The sequence below is a fragment of the Erpetoichthys calabaricus genome, chromosome 2 (assembly GCF_900747795.2).
Source record: "Erpetoichthys calabaricus chromosome 2, fErpCal1.3, whole genome shotgun sequence".
Taxonomy (NCBI): Eukaryota; Metazoa; Chordata; class Cladistia; order Polypteriformes; family Polypteridae; genus Erpetoichthys; species Erpetoichthys calabaricus.
In genome coordinates, this window is record NC_041395.2 from 68,294,635 (window position 1) to 68,313,102 (window position 18,468).

Genomic DNA, 18,468 nt, shown 5'->3' on the forward strand with positions numbered 1-18,468 from the left:
GATCAACCTCTACCAGAATGATGGCAAGAAAAAAGTATGGAGAAGGCGTGGAACAGCTCATTATCCAAAGCATACCACATCATCTGTAAAACACGGTGGAGGCAGTGTGATGGCTTGGGCGTGCATGGCTGCCAGTGGCACTGGGACACTAGTGTTTATTGATGATGTGACACAGGACAGAAGCAGCCGAATTAATTCTGAGGTGTTCAGAGACATACTGTCTGCTCAAATCCAGCTAAATGCAGTCAAATTGATTGGGCGGCGTTTCATGATACAGATGGACAATGACCCAAAACATACAGCCAAAGCAACCCAGGAGTTTATTAAAGCAAAGAAGTGGAAAATTCTTGAATGGCCAAGTCAGTTACCTGATCTTAACCCAATTGAGCATGCATTTCACTTGTTGGAGACTAAACTTTCGATTGATGCAACATTTGTGTAAAAGTGCAATTATTTAGTTCAAAGAATTGTATTCCTTAGACAATGCTCATTACATTAGCACACATATGCTCTTAAATTACATTTTCTGAAAAAGTACAAAGCAGAAAGTCTTGCTGCAGATTTTTAAGTCTGTTTAATACTTCTAAGGCTGTTGTCGACAGCAAGGGGAAGAGGTGTGAAAACATTTTTAAGCATCACCAGGCGTTCCTTATAATGTGTATTGTTTGATTTTTATCAGTAAAATGGCAAGACAATGAGATGATCTAAGTGTCACATAGTTTGAACCTCCTTTTTCTTTACAGTATGGCTTGATATACCAGTCATCACTATCATTAAAGGAAATACTCTGCCAAAGTTGATTACTCTGATTTTGCACTGTCAGATAGTCAGTGAGCTCAAGAAGAAAGTGACATTGAGAGTGTAGTTAAATTATCCCCATCTGTGAGAGAGAGAGAGAGATAAACATTATTCAAAATTGTTTTCTATCAGGTCCTCCTGGATTTCTAACCAGACGTGAAATTAAAATGACCCTATGCTTTTGCATTCTTTGACCCTTCACTATTATTATATCTTCTGTTTATGTCATATCTCTAAATGTCATGGTCAATAATATGACATACGTAATATGTAACAAGGCAACTATTGAAAGTAAAATGTATTACTAATTATTTACACTGTTGATTGACCTAATTATAATAATACATATAACATGAACAGTTTTAAATGTGAAACAGTGGCACACTGGTTTTCTTCCACATCTCCAAAGGCAAATGCTTTAGGCTAATTGATGATTCAAAATTAGACCTTTGTGCAAGTGGGTGGGTGGGTGAGTGTGCGTATGTGAGGGCTTTGCAACAAGTCTGACACCCTATCCAGAGCCTTGTACCTGATGCTGTCAATATAGATTCCGGTACTTGACCCTGAATGGTCAGTCAGTCATTTTCCAACCCGCTATATCCTAACACAGGGTCACGGGAGTCTGCTGGAGCCAATCCCAACCAACACAGGGCGCAAGACAGGAACAAATCCTGGGCAGAGACTTCAGCCCACCACGGGATACACACACACCAAGCACACACCAAGCACACACTAGGGACAATTTAGGATCGCCAATGCACCTAACCTGCATGTCTTTAGACTGTGGGAGGAAACCGGAGCACCCGGAGGAAACCCACGCAGACACGGGGAGGACATGTAAACTCCATGCAGGGAGGACCCGGGAAGTGAACCCAGGTCTCCTTACTGCGAGGCAGTAGCGCTACCACTGCGCCACCATGCTGCCCGACCCTGAATGGTATTAAGCAATTTTTTAATATTATGTTATGACTGGCATTAAAAACTATGGTCTTTAAAAGCACTTTTTTTTCCTTCCTATTTTTAACAAGCTTGGAAAAGAGAGTGAGAGAGATTGTCCACAAAGCATTTTGGGACAGCTTGGAAACCCAACTGAGTGAAAATCCTCCCACTTATGACCATGCTATTAAACTTCTTGGAGAAATAAAAGAGGTAAGACTGTAAATTTGAATTTTGGGTTGTTTTTATTATAATAGCTAAGGATGTTATGAATTTTCTGTAAAATATGTTAAAGTATTGGCTATGTTTGTGTGAGGATCGTGGTGAAGCAGACTGCATAGCCATCTCATAGCACTTGATTAGTGAATGACATGCCTTCATGAGTATAGGGTTTGTTTACTTTGTGCTTGTCTTTGGTTTCTCGAGTAACTCTTTTTTTATTTCCAGAGATAGGATGATTGGAAATTTGAAAATGGCCTAGGTTGATAGTGGGTGTATGCGTGAATTTGCACTATAATTTAGTTTGTGCCTGTCTTACACCTAATTCTTCTAGAACAGGCTGAACAAACCCAAATACCAACACTGCCTTATATTTAAAATATGCATTTGCAATAATTTAGTGTTGATAGCTCTTCTGAATACACAAATACATTTGTACTATAATTTAAAGAAAAATCTGCTTCTCTAAAAATGTTTTGGCCCTTCATAAATATCTTCTTTTGCATGGGTTCTCATCTCTATATCTCTCATTGATATTCACTTTTAAAGTTTCTCTGGTTCTTCGATTATACAGTATTTAGCATCAGTTCTCCACCATTATGCTTTTGGTTTTTTTATTGTGAACTAGGGGGCTTTGCCCCCTGCTCGCTTTGCTCGCCAACCCCCCAACCCATGGCCAGTGCTATGCACCAGCCACTTTGCGTCTCTGTCACTCACATTATGAAGAGGGGGGCTGAACGCACCCCAAGTAGACGTGGTCGCTCCTCCGAAACCCCCTCTTAAAAGGTGATACAATACACAATACATCCATTCATCCATTTTCCAACCCGCTGAATCCGAACACATGGTTACGGGGGTCTGCTGGAGCCAATCCCAGCCAACACAGGGCACAAGGCAGGAAACAATCCTGGGCAGGGTGCCAACCCACCGCAGGACACACACAAACACACCCACACACCAAGCACACACTTGGGCCAATTTAGAATCGCCAATCCACCTAACCTGCATGTCTTTGGACTTGGGAGGAAACTGGAGAGCCCAGAGAAAACCCACGCAGACACATGCAAATTCCACGCAGGGAGGACCCGGGAAGCGAACCCGGGTCTGCTAACTGCAAGGCAGCAGCGCTACCACTGCGCCACCATGCTGCCCATACACAATACAATAAAGTTTATTTTTGTATAGTCCAAAAATCACACAAGAAGTGCCGGAATGGGCTTTAACAGGCCCTGCCTCTTGACAGAAGAAGAAGACAAGGAAAAACTCCCAAAAAAACCCTTGTAGGGAAAAAATGGAAGAAACCTTGGGAAAGGCAGTTCAAAAAAAGACTCCTTTCCAGGCAGGTTGGGCATGAAGTGGGTGTCAAAAAGAAGGGGGTCAATACAATACAATACACAGAACAGAACAAATCCTCAATACAGTATAAAAAATAAAAAATGTACAAGTACGGAGCAGAATTTAACAGTAGATGATATCACATAATATGATTTGGATTTGTTTAGAGTCCTGGAGACCTCAGCCATCAAGCTGCCTCCTCCATTTGGCCATTCCACAGCTGAAACAGCACTGGTTCAGCCAATCTGATGAAAGGACCCCTCTACCCCACGATTCCTGCAATCCTCCATCAGGGATGACTTTACCTTAGGCAGGCAAAAGAACTTGGCAGGTTGGCTGTGGCACCAAGTGCCACATTTGAGTACCAAGAAGAGAAACAGAATAGGTAAGGGTTAGTAACAAATTATAAGTATCATGTTACTTATGTTTTAGTGCTAATGACTAACAACAGAGATGCAGTCTGTACAGTTAATCAACAGCTGTAGTCAGGATATGCTAAACTGAAGTAGTGGGTCTTCAGCCGGGATTTAAAAGCTGAGACTGAAGGGGTATCTCTTATAGCAGCAGGCAGACCACACCATAGTTTAGGGGACCTGTAACTAAAAGCTCGACCTCCCACTATTATTTTATTAATTCTTGGAATCATAAGCAGACCAGCATCTTGAGATCTTAATGTGCACTCTGGTTTGCAAATCATGATAAGTTCAGACAAGTAAGCCGCGCCTTGGCCATTTATTTAATGCTTTATATGTTAAAAGGAGGATTTTGAAATCTGCCCTAACCTTAACAGGGAGCCAGTGTAAGGATTTACAATACAATGGGAAGTAGTGAAAAGTAAAGCAAAATGACACCTTTTATTGGCTAACTAAAAAGATTACAGTGTTTAAGCTTTCGAGGCAACTCAGGCCCCTTCTTCTTACATCTTGCCTGAAGAAGGGGCCTGAGTTGCCTCGAAAGCTTACACATTGTAATCTTTTTAGTTAGCCAATAAAAGGTGTCATTTTGCTTGACTTTTCACTACATTCGTAATGGCTAATGGCATGCCCCTATGAAGAGGAAAATTTTCTATTTTTTTAATTGAGTGACGGAATAGTCCCCTCCGACTACACATGGAACTCGATTCACTCCTGAAAGAGACTTATGTTGTTTGAAATGTTTGAATAACGTTTCTGTCTCTAAAATCTGTGTATCTATGCAACTCTGTGACCCAGGCGTGACATCGTATGTGGATTTCACTTTCCCCAAACAACAAATCTTTTAATTCTCGCGGATACGCCTCTTCATTGGGAATAAACACCACTTTTCCCTGATGTCAACATGAATTAGACTTAAGTCTCCGACTTAAAGTTTAAATCTGAACAATATATTCGATCTCTTTTCGCTATTCCGTTATTTCACCAAGTAATAATTTCCGTTTGTTTGTACTATGATCTTTGCTATAATTTTTTTGAGGCTTTCAAATTTCCATACTTCCATTATCTCTAACCTGCTCTGCATGTGTTTCGTGCCAACGTTTATGAATTCTTTACGACATTTTCCTTTGTCATCTACTCTTTGTCTTTTTATTTCCAGTCCCGGGCATGGTTACATCTTGTCTCGCGGGATGTGGAAGTGTCTGTCTGAGAAAGTCATGTCTTGTTGCCAAGATTTTTTTATTATAATAGAGAGATATCATTCAGTAACCTTGCAGAAAGTATGTCATTCTTGAATATCCTGGAGACAAAATATATATTTTTATTACTTTCACTAACCGTGTAATATAAAAAAATGACAATTTTTTTTACAGATTTGGAATAGAGTACTAGGTAACATGCTAAAAATTAACTTTTTATTGTTATAAGATAACACATTTTTTAATTAAGTTAATCATTATGTGTTAAGAAAAAGGTTTACATATATTTCTCAACTAGTATCAAAAATCTGTGTAAATGTGTTATCAGTTTTCAAAATCATTTAACTCTGTACCAAGCACTATGGTGTTGTATGTAAGAAATTGAACTGAAAACCTCAAGGTTGTCGGTTCATTTTTTAAAATAACATTCTCAAGTCCACTTCATCCATATTCAGTGTTGTGGCATAAGCAAACATAAATATTGTACATAAATACAGTCTACTGTTACATATGTGAAGAAATAAAAACATTATGCAAATAATAAAATGCATGCCTTTATGTAAGATAATACATATTATGTTACATAAATACATTATTAGATCTTAATAATTTTGCTTTTTGTAATTTTTGTACTGAATTTTCCATTTATGTAAACTAAAAGATTTCCTGTGTTTTTATTCAAAGACTCTTCTGTCATTTTTACTGCCTGGTCACAACAGACTGAGAAACCAGATTAATGAAGTGCTAGACCTGGAGCTGATAAAACAAGAAGCAGAGAATGGTGCTCTCGGCATCAACAAAGTTGCAGAGTTTATTATTGATATGATGGGAACGCTGTGTGCTCCTGCACGAGATGAGGAAGTTGGGAGACTCAGAAATATAACTTCAGTTGTTCCTTTATTCAAGTATGAATTTATTACTTTCTTTTGTTGTCTGTTTGTAAAAAAAAAAAAATAATAATTTTTAGTACTGTGCAAATAGTTAGACCAGCCAAAAATGAAAAAGCTATGTCCATAAGACATAAATGAGACCCACAATAGTAAATGAGCACAGAATAGAAAGCTGTTATCAAGCCAGTTACTCCTGATAACAAAAGTTGTTTAATTTTTTTGCTTGTTAGTTTTTTATTTTGCCATGCGTGGTCATTCTTGTACATTTTTCTTTTCCAAGGATATCATCCAAATGGTTTGTGTCCTCAAACACATTAGTAATTCTGTCTTTCTTTCTTAATACTTTAATAAAACAGATTCTTTATGTTGAACACACACAGCTATAGGCTAGACCAAGTAAGATAGCAAACTTCTACCTTGTTTGTCATTATCAATATGCAGCTTGTTGTGAAAACAAGATCACTTAAATGGTTTGCAGTCTTATTTATCAAAAAAGAAGCACAAATGTTTTCTTAAGAATTACCTTCCTTCAGCAGCCACAGTTGTCATCTAATTAAGAAACTGGGTTTCCGCAAAATCTTACATCCGCTGTAAATTAGAACAATCTAGACGAGAACAGGCCATTCAGCCCAATAAAGCTCACCAGTCCTATCCCCACAATTCTTCTAAAAAAACATCAAGTCTAATTTTGAAAGTCTCTAAAGTCTTACTGTCTACCACACTACTTTGTAGCTTATTCCAAATATCTGTGGTTCTCTGTGTAAAGAAAAAAATTCTTAATGTTTGTATGAAATTTACTCATTAATTTACCCCAAAATTTAGCCACTGTAGCTCTCCTAGACCAAACCTGAGGGACCATCAAGTTTAAAAGATCAGCTGGAACACTGTACACATCAAACAGTAGGTTATGTAATGCAGTAAATGAGTACCTTATTTGTGAAATGTCCACTAGCATTGTGTAAAGTTGCCTAAAAAACAAACCAGGAAATAATCTGCAACCAGGAAGTCAAACTAGATAGTAAGGTCATGGTGTGAAGTTGAAGTCTGCATGGTACCGATTTTTTGGTCTATCTCCAATCATAGTTTCATCTCACGCCTGGTCCCTCCTGCACCTGCTTTCTCCCATGCCTGCAAAAGTTACCATTCTTCTCTAAACTGCATTCCTACCTTCCCTTCTAAAAGGCTCTTTAATTGGGCGCTAGGTGCTAGGATTGCCTGTGTACTCATTTCTTCTCTTGATAACCCTTCGGGATGAAGTTCTTCAATAAGATTTGGACATAATAAGTTTTCTATTATTGGGAACTTAAAGTGAGGAGAACATAAAAATTTATAAGAGCTGAGAGTGCAGAAACTGTGTCTGACAAAAGCATTCACATGAATGAGAGGACCGTGGGCGTGGTTGTAAATGGTTGAGAGGAGGGAGGGACTTGAAAAAATCTATTGGCAATAGTCTTGTCTCAAGATTTTCTTTTATAATAGAGAGATATATGTATATATATATTTTTAAACTTAAATCACATGATTTCAACTAGGACAGAGTGAATAGAAAAGGAAATGTATGATCAAGAGAGTTGGCACGTGTGACTTATAGCTCCTATTCACTCTGAAAAGCACAAAAACAGTTCTAAAGGAAAACAACTCATCAGTAGAAATGGCAGATATTTGGTTTCATTAAATTTCAAAATATTCCAATAAAATCATTTTTAAAAATGAGAACTTCTCCTAGGCTATAATGTATATAGCAGTCTTCATTTCTGCTTCATGTGTTAAAGCTTCCCAGGTGTGTGCTTCTATGGGTTTCCTCCCACAGTCTAAGACATACAGGTTAGGTGAGTTGGTGTTGTTACTTTGGGTCTGATTTGTTCATCCTGCATTTTTATATTGAAACTGTGTAGATTATAACATATATTAAAAATAATAATAGTAAAATCACTAATATATAGTTTATATTTCAAGAATTTTCTTTGAAGTTCAACTGTGCTCTGGCCACCCACTCCCAACCACAGGAATAAAGTCTAATCACAAATGTCTGCTCACTAATTCAAAATTTTATTCCTATGCTGCAAAATATGTAGTTGGGCTTTTCAGAATGCAGACTTCTAATGTGACACCAGTGAAGATATATATGATTGTGTGCAGCAAATTAATCCAAAGGGCAAGCTAAACTCCAAAAACAATGGATAAACTCTGCAGTAAACTGATTCAAATTAAAATACATATTTACATTTACATTTCTCTCAAGGATTTAAACACAGATCCAAATCATAGGAGCAGAGGAAGGAGCATTTAGAAAAGCAAACAGTTTAAGAAAATAGAGATTAGATCAGAAGAGGTCAGAATTAGCAAGCAAGCAAACTGATCTGAATCTTGTTTTGTAATGTTTTGGTGAAACAGAAGTTAGGGATGACACCTAAGATTAAATTTAAGTATGTAAATATTTATTAAATGTTTTCTAGGTAAGAGTAATGTCTATTTATATTTAGGATAACCTCTGGCCAAGTCAAGAGGTTTAATGTGTAGGAGACTGTGAACATGAAGTCTGAATCACAGTGAAAATTTAAAGTGATTGTTTAGTTGTTTCATGAACAAGTCTGTTTAACAGTCTAGTTGATTTGCTAGTTGTTAAGGACATGTTAATAAGGATGATAATCTTGTCGTAAGGCTTCTTCTGAAACTGGCAACAAAGGAAAAAGAATTGACCTTCTGGAGATTATACTCTGATAGAATTTTTCGCTTATTACTAATAATGTGCTTACTTTCCATATTAATGTATTTTACTGTCTGTCTCTTCATCAAATAAAATTTCCTAAAACCGTATGCATTTTGTATTCCCAAAAATAATGTGATCAATGTTTTGGCTGAACGAAATACACTGCTATAGGCAAGGAACTGATTAATTCATGAAATTTCAAATATTTTGTTGTGAGACTCCAGTGCTATTTTTCTTTGAAAATTAATTGTGATATACATTATTTGTGCTAATCTCTTCCATACATTTAATTTTGTCTTAGGGAAATCTTTTCTGTGTTGGACTTAATGAAGATCGATATGGCTAACTTTGCCATAAGCAGCATTAGACCACATTTAATGCAGCAATCTATTGAATATGAAAGAATGAAATTCCAGGAATTTATTGAAAAACAGCCCAGTAAGTATGTTTAGTTATTGACAGTAATCTGTGTCTCTGCGGCTTCTTCATTTACACAGGCAAGTGTTTTGTCTATGCATGCCTCCTTTCTTTTTTTTTTTCTTTCTAAATAAATACCATGACCTGAAAATCAATAGTGTTTTTTCTCCATCTTTTTTAGGGATGATTGTTCCTGTGTCATAGATACATTACTAAAGATGTTTAGTTTTACACTGAGCTGAATAATATTTAAATGATATTTTTCTATAATGAAGAAACACTTACTTAGCCTGTTTGCCTGTGCCAGATAATAGAATGTTTTGGAGATTTTATTCACTAATAAAACCAATATCTCCAGATGCTTTGGATTGTACCCAGAAATGGATTGAAGAGGCGCTAAATGACCTCATCAGTTCCGAAGTGGAAACTACGTCCTCTGCAAGTAGAGCTGAAAATGTCCTTCCTGCAGTAAGTTCTTCAGCAGTGCTAAATTGGGCATATCTTAAGCTGCTCAAATGGGACCATTTGAAAACACCTTTCCCAGAGGTAAGTTTCTTCTGTTCTTTTTTGCCAGCAATTGAATATTTTTGTAAAGGGATTTTTTCTCATCTGCACTATTGTTTATTCAAAGAAGATAGACACAGGCAAAAATTAAAATAGCTGAAAATAAAATCTACAGTATTTAGCATTTTGTCATACAGCATTGCATTTGACAGTCTTTTAAAAATATGAAGAAACATGTCTAAATGTATATTGATTTTTATATATTCAAATGCTAGTTAAAAAATCTGGGCGTACGTGTTTGTTCAGGTTACACTGTAATGGGGCTCCACACAGCAGCTTGCATTTGAAAAGGAAAACAACAGATTTCTCTCAATGGACCTAAGGTGTTAGCTGCATTGATCACACTGGTAGCTATGCAACCAAAAGCATAAATAAGCTGTCTGTGGAACAGATGCACAGATATGAGATAACAATCTGAAAACTTGTTGCATAGTGAGTCCTGGAGTAAGAAATTTCTAAAATGTTTTGCTATAATTTCAGAAACCTCCCCAGAAAGATGAACACTTGCAACACAATTTCTGAGGTTTAAATGGCCTCTTTAAACTGAGGGATACAGTGCCTTGCAAAAGTTATCAGTCCCTTGACCAATTCTCTTAATTATACTGAATAAGAAATCCTACACTGACATTTTGTTCTCATTGATATTTTAATTTCAAAGTACAAAATTTAAAATTTTAATAATCTGGCTCCAGTTTCCTCCCACAGTCCAAAGACATGCTAGTTAGGTGCATTGGCTATCCTAAATGTCCCTAGTGTGTGCTTAATGTGTGTGTGTGTCCTGCTGTGGGCTTGTGCCCTGCCCGGGATTTGTTCCTGCCTTTTGCTCTGTGTTGTCTAGGATTGGCTCCAGCAGACCCCCGTGACCCTGTGTTAGGATATAGCGGGTTGGATAATGGATGTATGAAAATTTAGGAACAAACCTGCTGCCTTGAATAAATCACAATTACTTGCAAAGCTGGTACAAACTTGCCTAGAGACTTAAAGTAGCTATTTTGCCAAGAAAAAATGTGCAAAATATTAAAGTGATGGAATTGAATATTTATGTAAACAGCGTGTTTCCTTTTTTCACCCTTGTTTGTTCTAAAATGTTCTAGAAAATATTCTAAAATGTCATATTAAATATTATTTTGAGTTTCCTTGGTTTTGAAATAAAAATATCTCAGAAAACAAAATTTCAATATAAAATCTATTATTCAGTAATTTTAGGGAACTGATCATGGAAATAAATACTTTTTTTTTTACATTAGAACACTAGAACAGTGTTAGTGTGAGCAGGCCATTCCGGCCAACAATGTTAATTTCTCCAAAATAAGTTTTGAAGGTCCCTAAAATCCTACTTGCTTCTGCACAACCTGGTCATTTTCCATGTGTCTGTGATTCTCTGTATGAACAAAAGCTTTGTGAAACCTACCCTTGACCAATTACCATCTGTGTTTTTGTGTTCTTGATAAGCAATTTATTTAAAATAACAGGTGGGATGCACTGTTTTAATTTCCTTCATTTTAAACAATTCAATCATGTCACCTCTTAATCTCTGTCTGTTTAAATTCCAAAGATTTAACTCTAGCTTTCCTCATACTTCATACTCTTCAGGTCTGAAATCAGTCTAGTTGCTGTTCTTTTTATATTTTATTGCACATATATTTCTTTTTTTAGGTGCTGCCTTATTCTTCAAGGATTTTCTGGGGATGAAGTTAATTTTTTCATTAAAATATCGTTAATAGAGTGCAATGTAGAAATTTTTCACATTTCAAAAACTCCCATTGGTAAAGGCAGTACAGAATTTTCAAAACTTTCAATCTTAAAACAAAGTAACATTCTGTAAGACTTCAGTTATAGATGTTTCAAATTTATCTTTAGAAGTTATTTCATCTTGTATATTTGTATATTTTCTTCTTTTACTTGTTTGATAGCTACTCCATTTCTCCAGTAAATCTGTTAAATGCCAGCTATCTGTGTCTGACGCCTTGGATTGAGTGAACCTCTGCAACACCAGCTTACCTTCTGCTGCATGTTTCAAGTTAACCATAAAAGTAAAAAAAAAACAAATCACTTAAAGAGAAATGAATGGAAGAGGAAGTGTTGCTCTGTAAGCACAGGGTGAATAAACATTACACTAGAAACAACTGCACTGCTGCATTTTGTGCAGATTATACTGATTCAGTATTTCATCCATCCATCCATTTTCCTACCCGCTGAATCCGAACACACGGTCACGGGGGTCTGCTGGAGCCAATCCCAGCCAACACAGGGCACAAGGCAGGAAACTATCCTGGGCAGGGTGCCAACCCACCGCAGGACACACACAAACACACCCACACACCAAGCACACACTTGGGCCAATTTAGAATCGCCAATCCACCTAACCTGCATGTCTTTGGACTGTGGGAGGAAACTGGAGCGCCCGGAGGAAACCCACGCAGACACGGGGAGTTCAGTATTTCAGTGACACTCTAATTTATCAGCAAAACACCACAATGACCTGCTATCCATCATGGTCCATTGAAGCCAACCATTTAAGCTGGAGACTTCAACATGGATTTTACCAATCTGTCAGGTAGTTCCTTTGAAACTTTTTTGTTTAAGAAATATGAACTACAATTAGCCATAAATCATTAACAATTAACAGTGATACAAAATTGGCAATTTTGACATTAAGTGGTGTCAGACAGTGATGGTGTCTATGTAACCTGTTTTAGCCATCACATGCTGATTAGGGCCTTATTTTTAAATGCATGAAATTGAAAAATGCTATTAAGAACATGTATTTTATGTCATACTAATACATGTAATTACATTCTGTTGCCACTGTTCGTTTTTAATATGACTCTTTACAAAAATATTTGATGAAATAAAAGCAGAAAAATTAAAAAATGCTCCAACCTTCAAAACTGTTAACTAAATCCCAAAACACATGTAACACATGTAACTTGTTATTTTGTCTGTTTTGCAAGACACTGTATTGTATTAAACTATCTTTTGTGGGAAACACACAATTGACTGGGCTTCTGACATTCATATTGGATAGTGTCACTCAAACATTGTCCTGTTGTTGTGTTTCAACTGACACCCATTAATTAATTGATTGAAAAAGTGGTTAATTCAAATTTTTCAAATGAAATAATTATTATCTGTTTTTTTTCTTTTTTTGCTGCATGTGCCAGTTCCTCAAAAAACATTTATCAAAGAAACATGAGCACTTGTTTTCTAAAGCAAGGATTTCATACTAAACTAGGATTTGAAAATTTTATGGTGACACTATCTGTACATACATTGAATTATTATTTATTAAGTTTTTAAAATAAGGTTTCTAATACTTCTAATAGTTATAAGAAAAGATTAATACAGTATTTATTATTTTGATGGAATGTTGCAAACATCTCATGTTGTGTATGTCATACAATAAAGGTAATGTCTACAATTCATTCTGCAGTCTTGTTCCACGGTCATGAGCTCTAGTTTTATTAAACTAAAAATAATTTATTCTTATGTAGTGTTTTTCAGTGAAGACATATTCAAAGCAGTTGCAAAAAATTTGAAATGTTCAACAGAAGTGTATGAAAGCAAGAATATCAGTTTAAATTTACAGTAACAGAGTAATAAAATGATCTATGTACTTTGTGTTGAATTCTGCAAAATGAAGAAAAATATATATGTAAAGGAAATCAAGTTAACAGAAGAGATTGTCAGTTGATATTTCAGCAGAGGGAAAATGAAAACCTTCATATAGCAGTTGCCCAAAAGAAAATAAGCCTGTTGGAGGACCATATTTGTGTTTGTCATCTTGTTGTGTTAGGACCTTCCTTTGTGAGCAAAAAACTTTCACTGTGAGCACTACTTACTTTTATGCTATATAAATATCTATTCTTATGTAATAATCTGTACTTTTTGTGCATTGCACAACACACCTGAAAATGTATTTTCTAAAGTGGCGTGTTCATTTAAACTGTTAGGAAAAAAGTGTATTCTTTTATTCAATGATGTAGCTAAACAGATATGTTGCACATGACTGAAAATTTAAAAAAGAATTGTCCAGGCAACTTAATTACATACCTTATTCAATGGCACATACTATATATAAAATATCATTCAAAGCTGATTTAAAATTGCTTTAAATTACAGCTCTTTATTGGCATCAGAGTCTAATAACTGTGATGAGTTTCAGAAATGAATACTGAACACAAACACATTTATTTATTTTTGTTTTTTTACAACTAATGCTTCTATCCATTCATAATCAAATTAACCTAATCCATAAGTGTCAAACATGACAACATTAAGTGCAAAAATCAAGTCAAAATACAGAAAAGATAGTTCTAAAATATCAAAAACAATACAGTTACTACATCTTGCCTTAAGAAGGGGCTGAAAGCTTGCATATTATAATATTTTTGGTTAGCCAATAAAAGGTGTCATTTTGCTTGACTTCTTATTAAAAACAACACAAGAAAATGCTGCACCATCAATCAAAAGCATTTATCCACCTTCAGAAAAGCTTGAAACACAGAGCAAGGATAAGAAAATGTTCAGGTTTAACTGCAAACTGAGTCTATTTTTTTTTTTTCAAGATATTGCAATTGTACAAATTGTGTTAATCTGATGGTGAACCATCTTCGTCCTAAACTTTTGTTTGTGGAGCTTCTTTTGTCAGCAGCTTGATCTCAGATCAGGGTTGTTTGTTAAAATATTTGGTCATTTGACTTTAGTTCACCTTATTTTATAAATCAAGCTTACTACAAGAGAAAAAGTGGCAAACTGCGCATGAGTAACATTTGTGAGTGGTGAGCATACCACAAAACTATTAGGTCAATTTATTGTAAAATTTTAATGGATTTGGGTTTTCCATATATCTTAAATTTTAATAATTGATTTCCAGGAGGAGCTCTATTGTGCCGTCACTTCTTTGTAAATTTTGTAAACTTGTCAGGTTGGTGATGGTTAGGGCATTTTCTGCCTTAAAAATGTGTCTCTGTAACAAACTATAAACCATATAAACAAACAGCATCACCATCAGTTGTTTTTTTTTTTTTTTGTTTTTTTTTTTGTTTTGCATTCTTCTTAGTGTTGGATCAGAAGTAAAATTTTCTTCAGTATTAATACCAGCTTTTGGACCGTCATACCAGTTACCAGAACTGTTCTGAAGCAAATAACTGATAACTCCAAAACCCCCCTTTTACTCCAGATTCCCTTTTGAACAACACAATTGCTTACTCCTGGTTCTCCGCGACTTCCCTCTTGAAGCCATGAAGTCCCGATTTCGTCAAAGTAGTAAGGGGGATGTTGGGTCTCCTGTTTAAATTCCTGTTTGTGCTTAAGCATTAGGTTGGGGGTGAGACGGTTTCCCGTGAAGTACTGATTGCATTGAATCATCTATTTTTGTTTCATGAGGACCACGAAACAGATGTTACACACACAACTGCAATAGTGAATGTTGAGGGAAGGGGAATGGAGTATACTACACAACTCTAGTCTTCCCAGAATGCTGTAGAGCATCATTCATGATACAAGATTGTTTTTGTGGCATTAATTCATAATAATTTTCTTGTGATGCAGAGGTTAATACGTTTTTAGCTGTTTAGTTATTGGCTCTGCAAGATAATTGGTAAGTTGTCGATCAGTGGTGATGAGTGACCTTGTTCCTCTGCACGTGTAGCAATAAACTCTTAGCACACCATCTAATTTTACAATTACTTTTGGGAAATTCACCATAACAGTCCATACAGATAATAATAGGAATTTAATGTTTGAAAACAGGGTCGGCATTCGTGTGAAGTTTATTTCTGTGTATGTCCACTTAGAACTAACTTGTTTTTTTTAGCTCCTTTCATTTTATTTATTTAGATTTTGCAGAGCTTTGGATAGGCTTTAAAAATTCTTTAAACAAGCTGTATGGCTTAAAGGGGCAGAATTAGAAGGATTATTAGTTGAAAGTGGAAAGCTTACTAAATATATTTTCTCTGGATTTTTCCATTCAGGTCCTGATTGGCACTTTAACATCTCTGACTCTTAGTTTATGAAATTAGAGACACTATAAAATGATAGTCAAAAGAGTCCAAACACAGTAAGAGATCAATCTTCATGTGTAAGGGATAGTGATAATAAAAGTGAAAACCAAATTGAGCTGAAATCAGAATTGTTGTAGCAAGAAGAGTGCTCAAAAATGTTTTTCAAATTTTTCCTATATATTGCTGCAATTTTGGGCTCTTACCTACATGACCATCTTGATATCACAGATTACATGGCACATGCATCACATGCGTAGCAATCATTTAGCATCATTGTATATTATCTATTAAAACATAAAAGTTTTGGCAGTGATAACAAAACTGTGAATCAATGTACTCAGTTTGTTAAAGTAAGCTCAAAACTCAGTTGCCATTCAAGGAATTGTTTTGATTTAGTGCTATAGTATAAGGTATAGGACACTATACAAGGCAACAGACAGCAATAGGGTGATAACAACAATTATATATAATAAGGCAACAACATCCAGCAGAGGAGCAGGGCTGAAACATGGTTTTGTGTAGTAATGCAAAAATAGAGTTAAGAACAAGTATGCAGTAATACCGTGTTCTAGGTTTACACTTGTTTGCACTATGCCTGGTATAAGAAGATAGGGTTGAACCAAGATGTGTTTATTAACAACTAGATGGCTTCAGAGAAGAAACTATGGAGATGATGCATAGTTTGAATGGCAATAATGTTGAACTGTTTCTGGGATGGTAATCTCATGGAGTCCACAGCAATTTTGCCCACTTTTAGTCATGTCTTGATACTTGATAGAAGTTACCAGGCATAGATCTCAGCAGAGCAAACAGCTTGTTGCAGCGTTATTTTAGGCAGACAGCAGGGAGAAGGGAACCAGACAATTGTAGAGGCGGTCATGGTCAAGTAAAAGTTCATTAGGATGTATTAAGAGATGTCGAGCTTCACAAGTTGCAAGGAAAAAACGATTTCTGCTGTGCTTTTGTGATGATGGAGCTGATTTGGTTGCCTGTGCCGCCTCAGAATGTTGGTAATGATGGTCTCTAGGATCCTAAATGACTCAACCACAGACAGAGCCTTGACATAGATTTCCACATGGAGTGAAGCAGGTAGTTGTTTGCAGAAGTCAATCAGCATTTGTACAATCCTGATAGTGTTTATGATACATTTGACTACAATTCAGGACTGTAATTTCTAATCTGAGTTGGAAAACTGAAAGAAAACGTGCCCTGAACTTGTCTCTCATCTGACTGTCAATCCAAATGCTGATGTATGCTTCGGTTAGGAAATATAGAAATTCTTTCTAGGTTTAATTTATATATTATAAACATTTTATTTAAATGAATCACCTCAATCCATAATGCTGAATATCGAGAAGGTAAACATTAAAATTACCAGAATGAACAATAACAGACTAAACAAGGTCAGTTTCATATGTGCTCCTGTTTGTACACTGTGCTCAAAGGTTGCTTTGTGCATTTTTTAATTGTAGCTTCCAAGCAGAAATAGTACTATTTTTCATGGCCAAGCGTATAAAAATGATTTTTAGACATGACAAAATCTTTCTTGCTCATCAGTTTCTTTTTCAATATAAACTATCGAACTATTAGTTAGCATTTGTTGCTAGAATACCAACTTTCATGGAGGCATCCAAGTTTATTTTCCCACTTGTGTAGCATGAACGAGTGCAGGTCACAAATGACGCAACTGCGTCCTCCGACTTTACAGGTCTGATGTGACGAATGCAGTATAATTCCTAGGTTGTTAAGAGCTCATGATGCTACTTGTACAAAGTAGTCCACCTCTGTTTGTAGCAGGACTCATTGGCTGTAAAGATGAGCCCCACATCTTATTGTCAGCAAATTTCACAGTTTCTGTGAAACTGTCAGAGGAGGTACAGTCATTAGGATTTAGTGAGAACAAGAGGATAAAAGAACATAGTCCAGGAGATTTAGAATCCATTGACAGATACTGGGGAGAGCAGGTAGCTTGATTATTGAGCTGAGAAGTAATTTTGGGATCCTAGTATTAGAACAAGGTCTTGGCATAGGTTTTACAGAGTACATATATTTAAGAATGTGATATAGGAACTAGATGATCACATCATTAACTAAACAGTTTACAAGCTGCACAGGTTGAAGGAAAAGATCAGTGTGGGACTTAATATAGAACAGCAACAAACTGCATAACTTCTTATAGGAAAGTGAATGGCATAAAAACTTTAAATCAGCTTATCTTACCATTCTTCAGAAATGGGACAATAGTGGCAACTTTTAATTAAGCTGGTAACATTGAAGGAAGGTTCTAAATATTCTTAATGAATACAGGAACCAGTAGATGTGAAGAGTTCTATAAACACAGAAAACACAGGACATTTGCTTTCCTGTTGCTCACTTTCAAAATGCTTTGAAGAATTCCCTCTTGTTTCAAAGAAAACAAGGGGTGGGAAGTAGTAGTAGGGAAAAGAGTAAGGGGGGGGGGGGGTTGCAGTAGATTACATATCTAGGGCAAAGGAGTGGAGTTAATGCAGGGGTCAGGATGAAAACAGTTGAAGAGATGGACAGGTGAAAAAGAGAAAATAAGACAGGAGTACAAGGTTTTAGTCATTGTAGCAAGGTCAGAGAAAACCAACAATGATAATACAATACAGTACAATTTATTTTTGTATAGCTCAAAGTCACACAAGGAGTGCCGCAGTGGGCTTTAACAGGCCCTGTCTTTTGACAACCCCCCAGCCTTGACTCTCTAAGAAGATAAGAAAAAACTCCCAAAAAAACCCTTGTAGGGGGGAAAAAATGGATGAAACCTTGGGAAATGCAATTCTGAGAGAAAGACCCCTTTCCAGGGAGTTTGGGTGTGCAGTGGGCATCACAAAAGGGGGAAAATACAATACAGTACACAGAACGGATCACAGTAATCCTCAATATGGTACAATAGTAATATTACAAGTACAAAGCAAAATGCAAGAGTAGATGATATCACATAATGTGATTTGTTCAAAG

The 18,468-nt window shown here is 36.1% G+C and overlaps 1 protein-coding gene across 3 annotated transcripts in view; it reads left to right on the forward strand.

Annotated features, from left to right (window-relative positions):
- tcp11l1 (t-complex 11, testis-specific-like 1) overlaps window positions 1-18,468 on the forward strand; it is a 53,272-nt gene that overhangs the window by 28,044 nt on the left and 6,760 nt on the right. For all 3 annotated transcript variants that reach the window (XM_028793885.2, XM_028793884.2, XM_028793887.2), the window contains 4 exons: window positions 1,827-1,947; window positions 5,585-5,805; window positions 8,802-8,938; window positions 9,276-9,463. In XM_028793885.2, coding sequence (XP_028649718.1) covers window positions 1,827-1,947; window positions 5,585-5,805; window positions 8,802-8,938; window positions 9,276-9,463 — 667 coding nt within the window. The remainder of the gene's footprint in view (window positions 1-1,826; window positions 1,948-5,584; window positions 5,806-8,801; window positions 8,939-9,275; window positions 9,464-18,468) is intronic.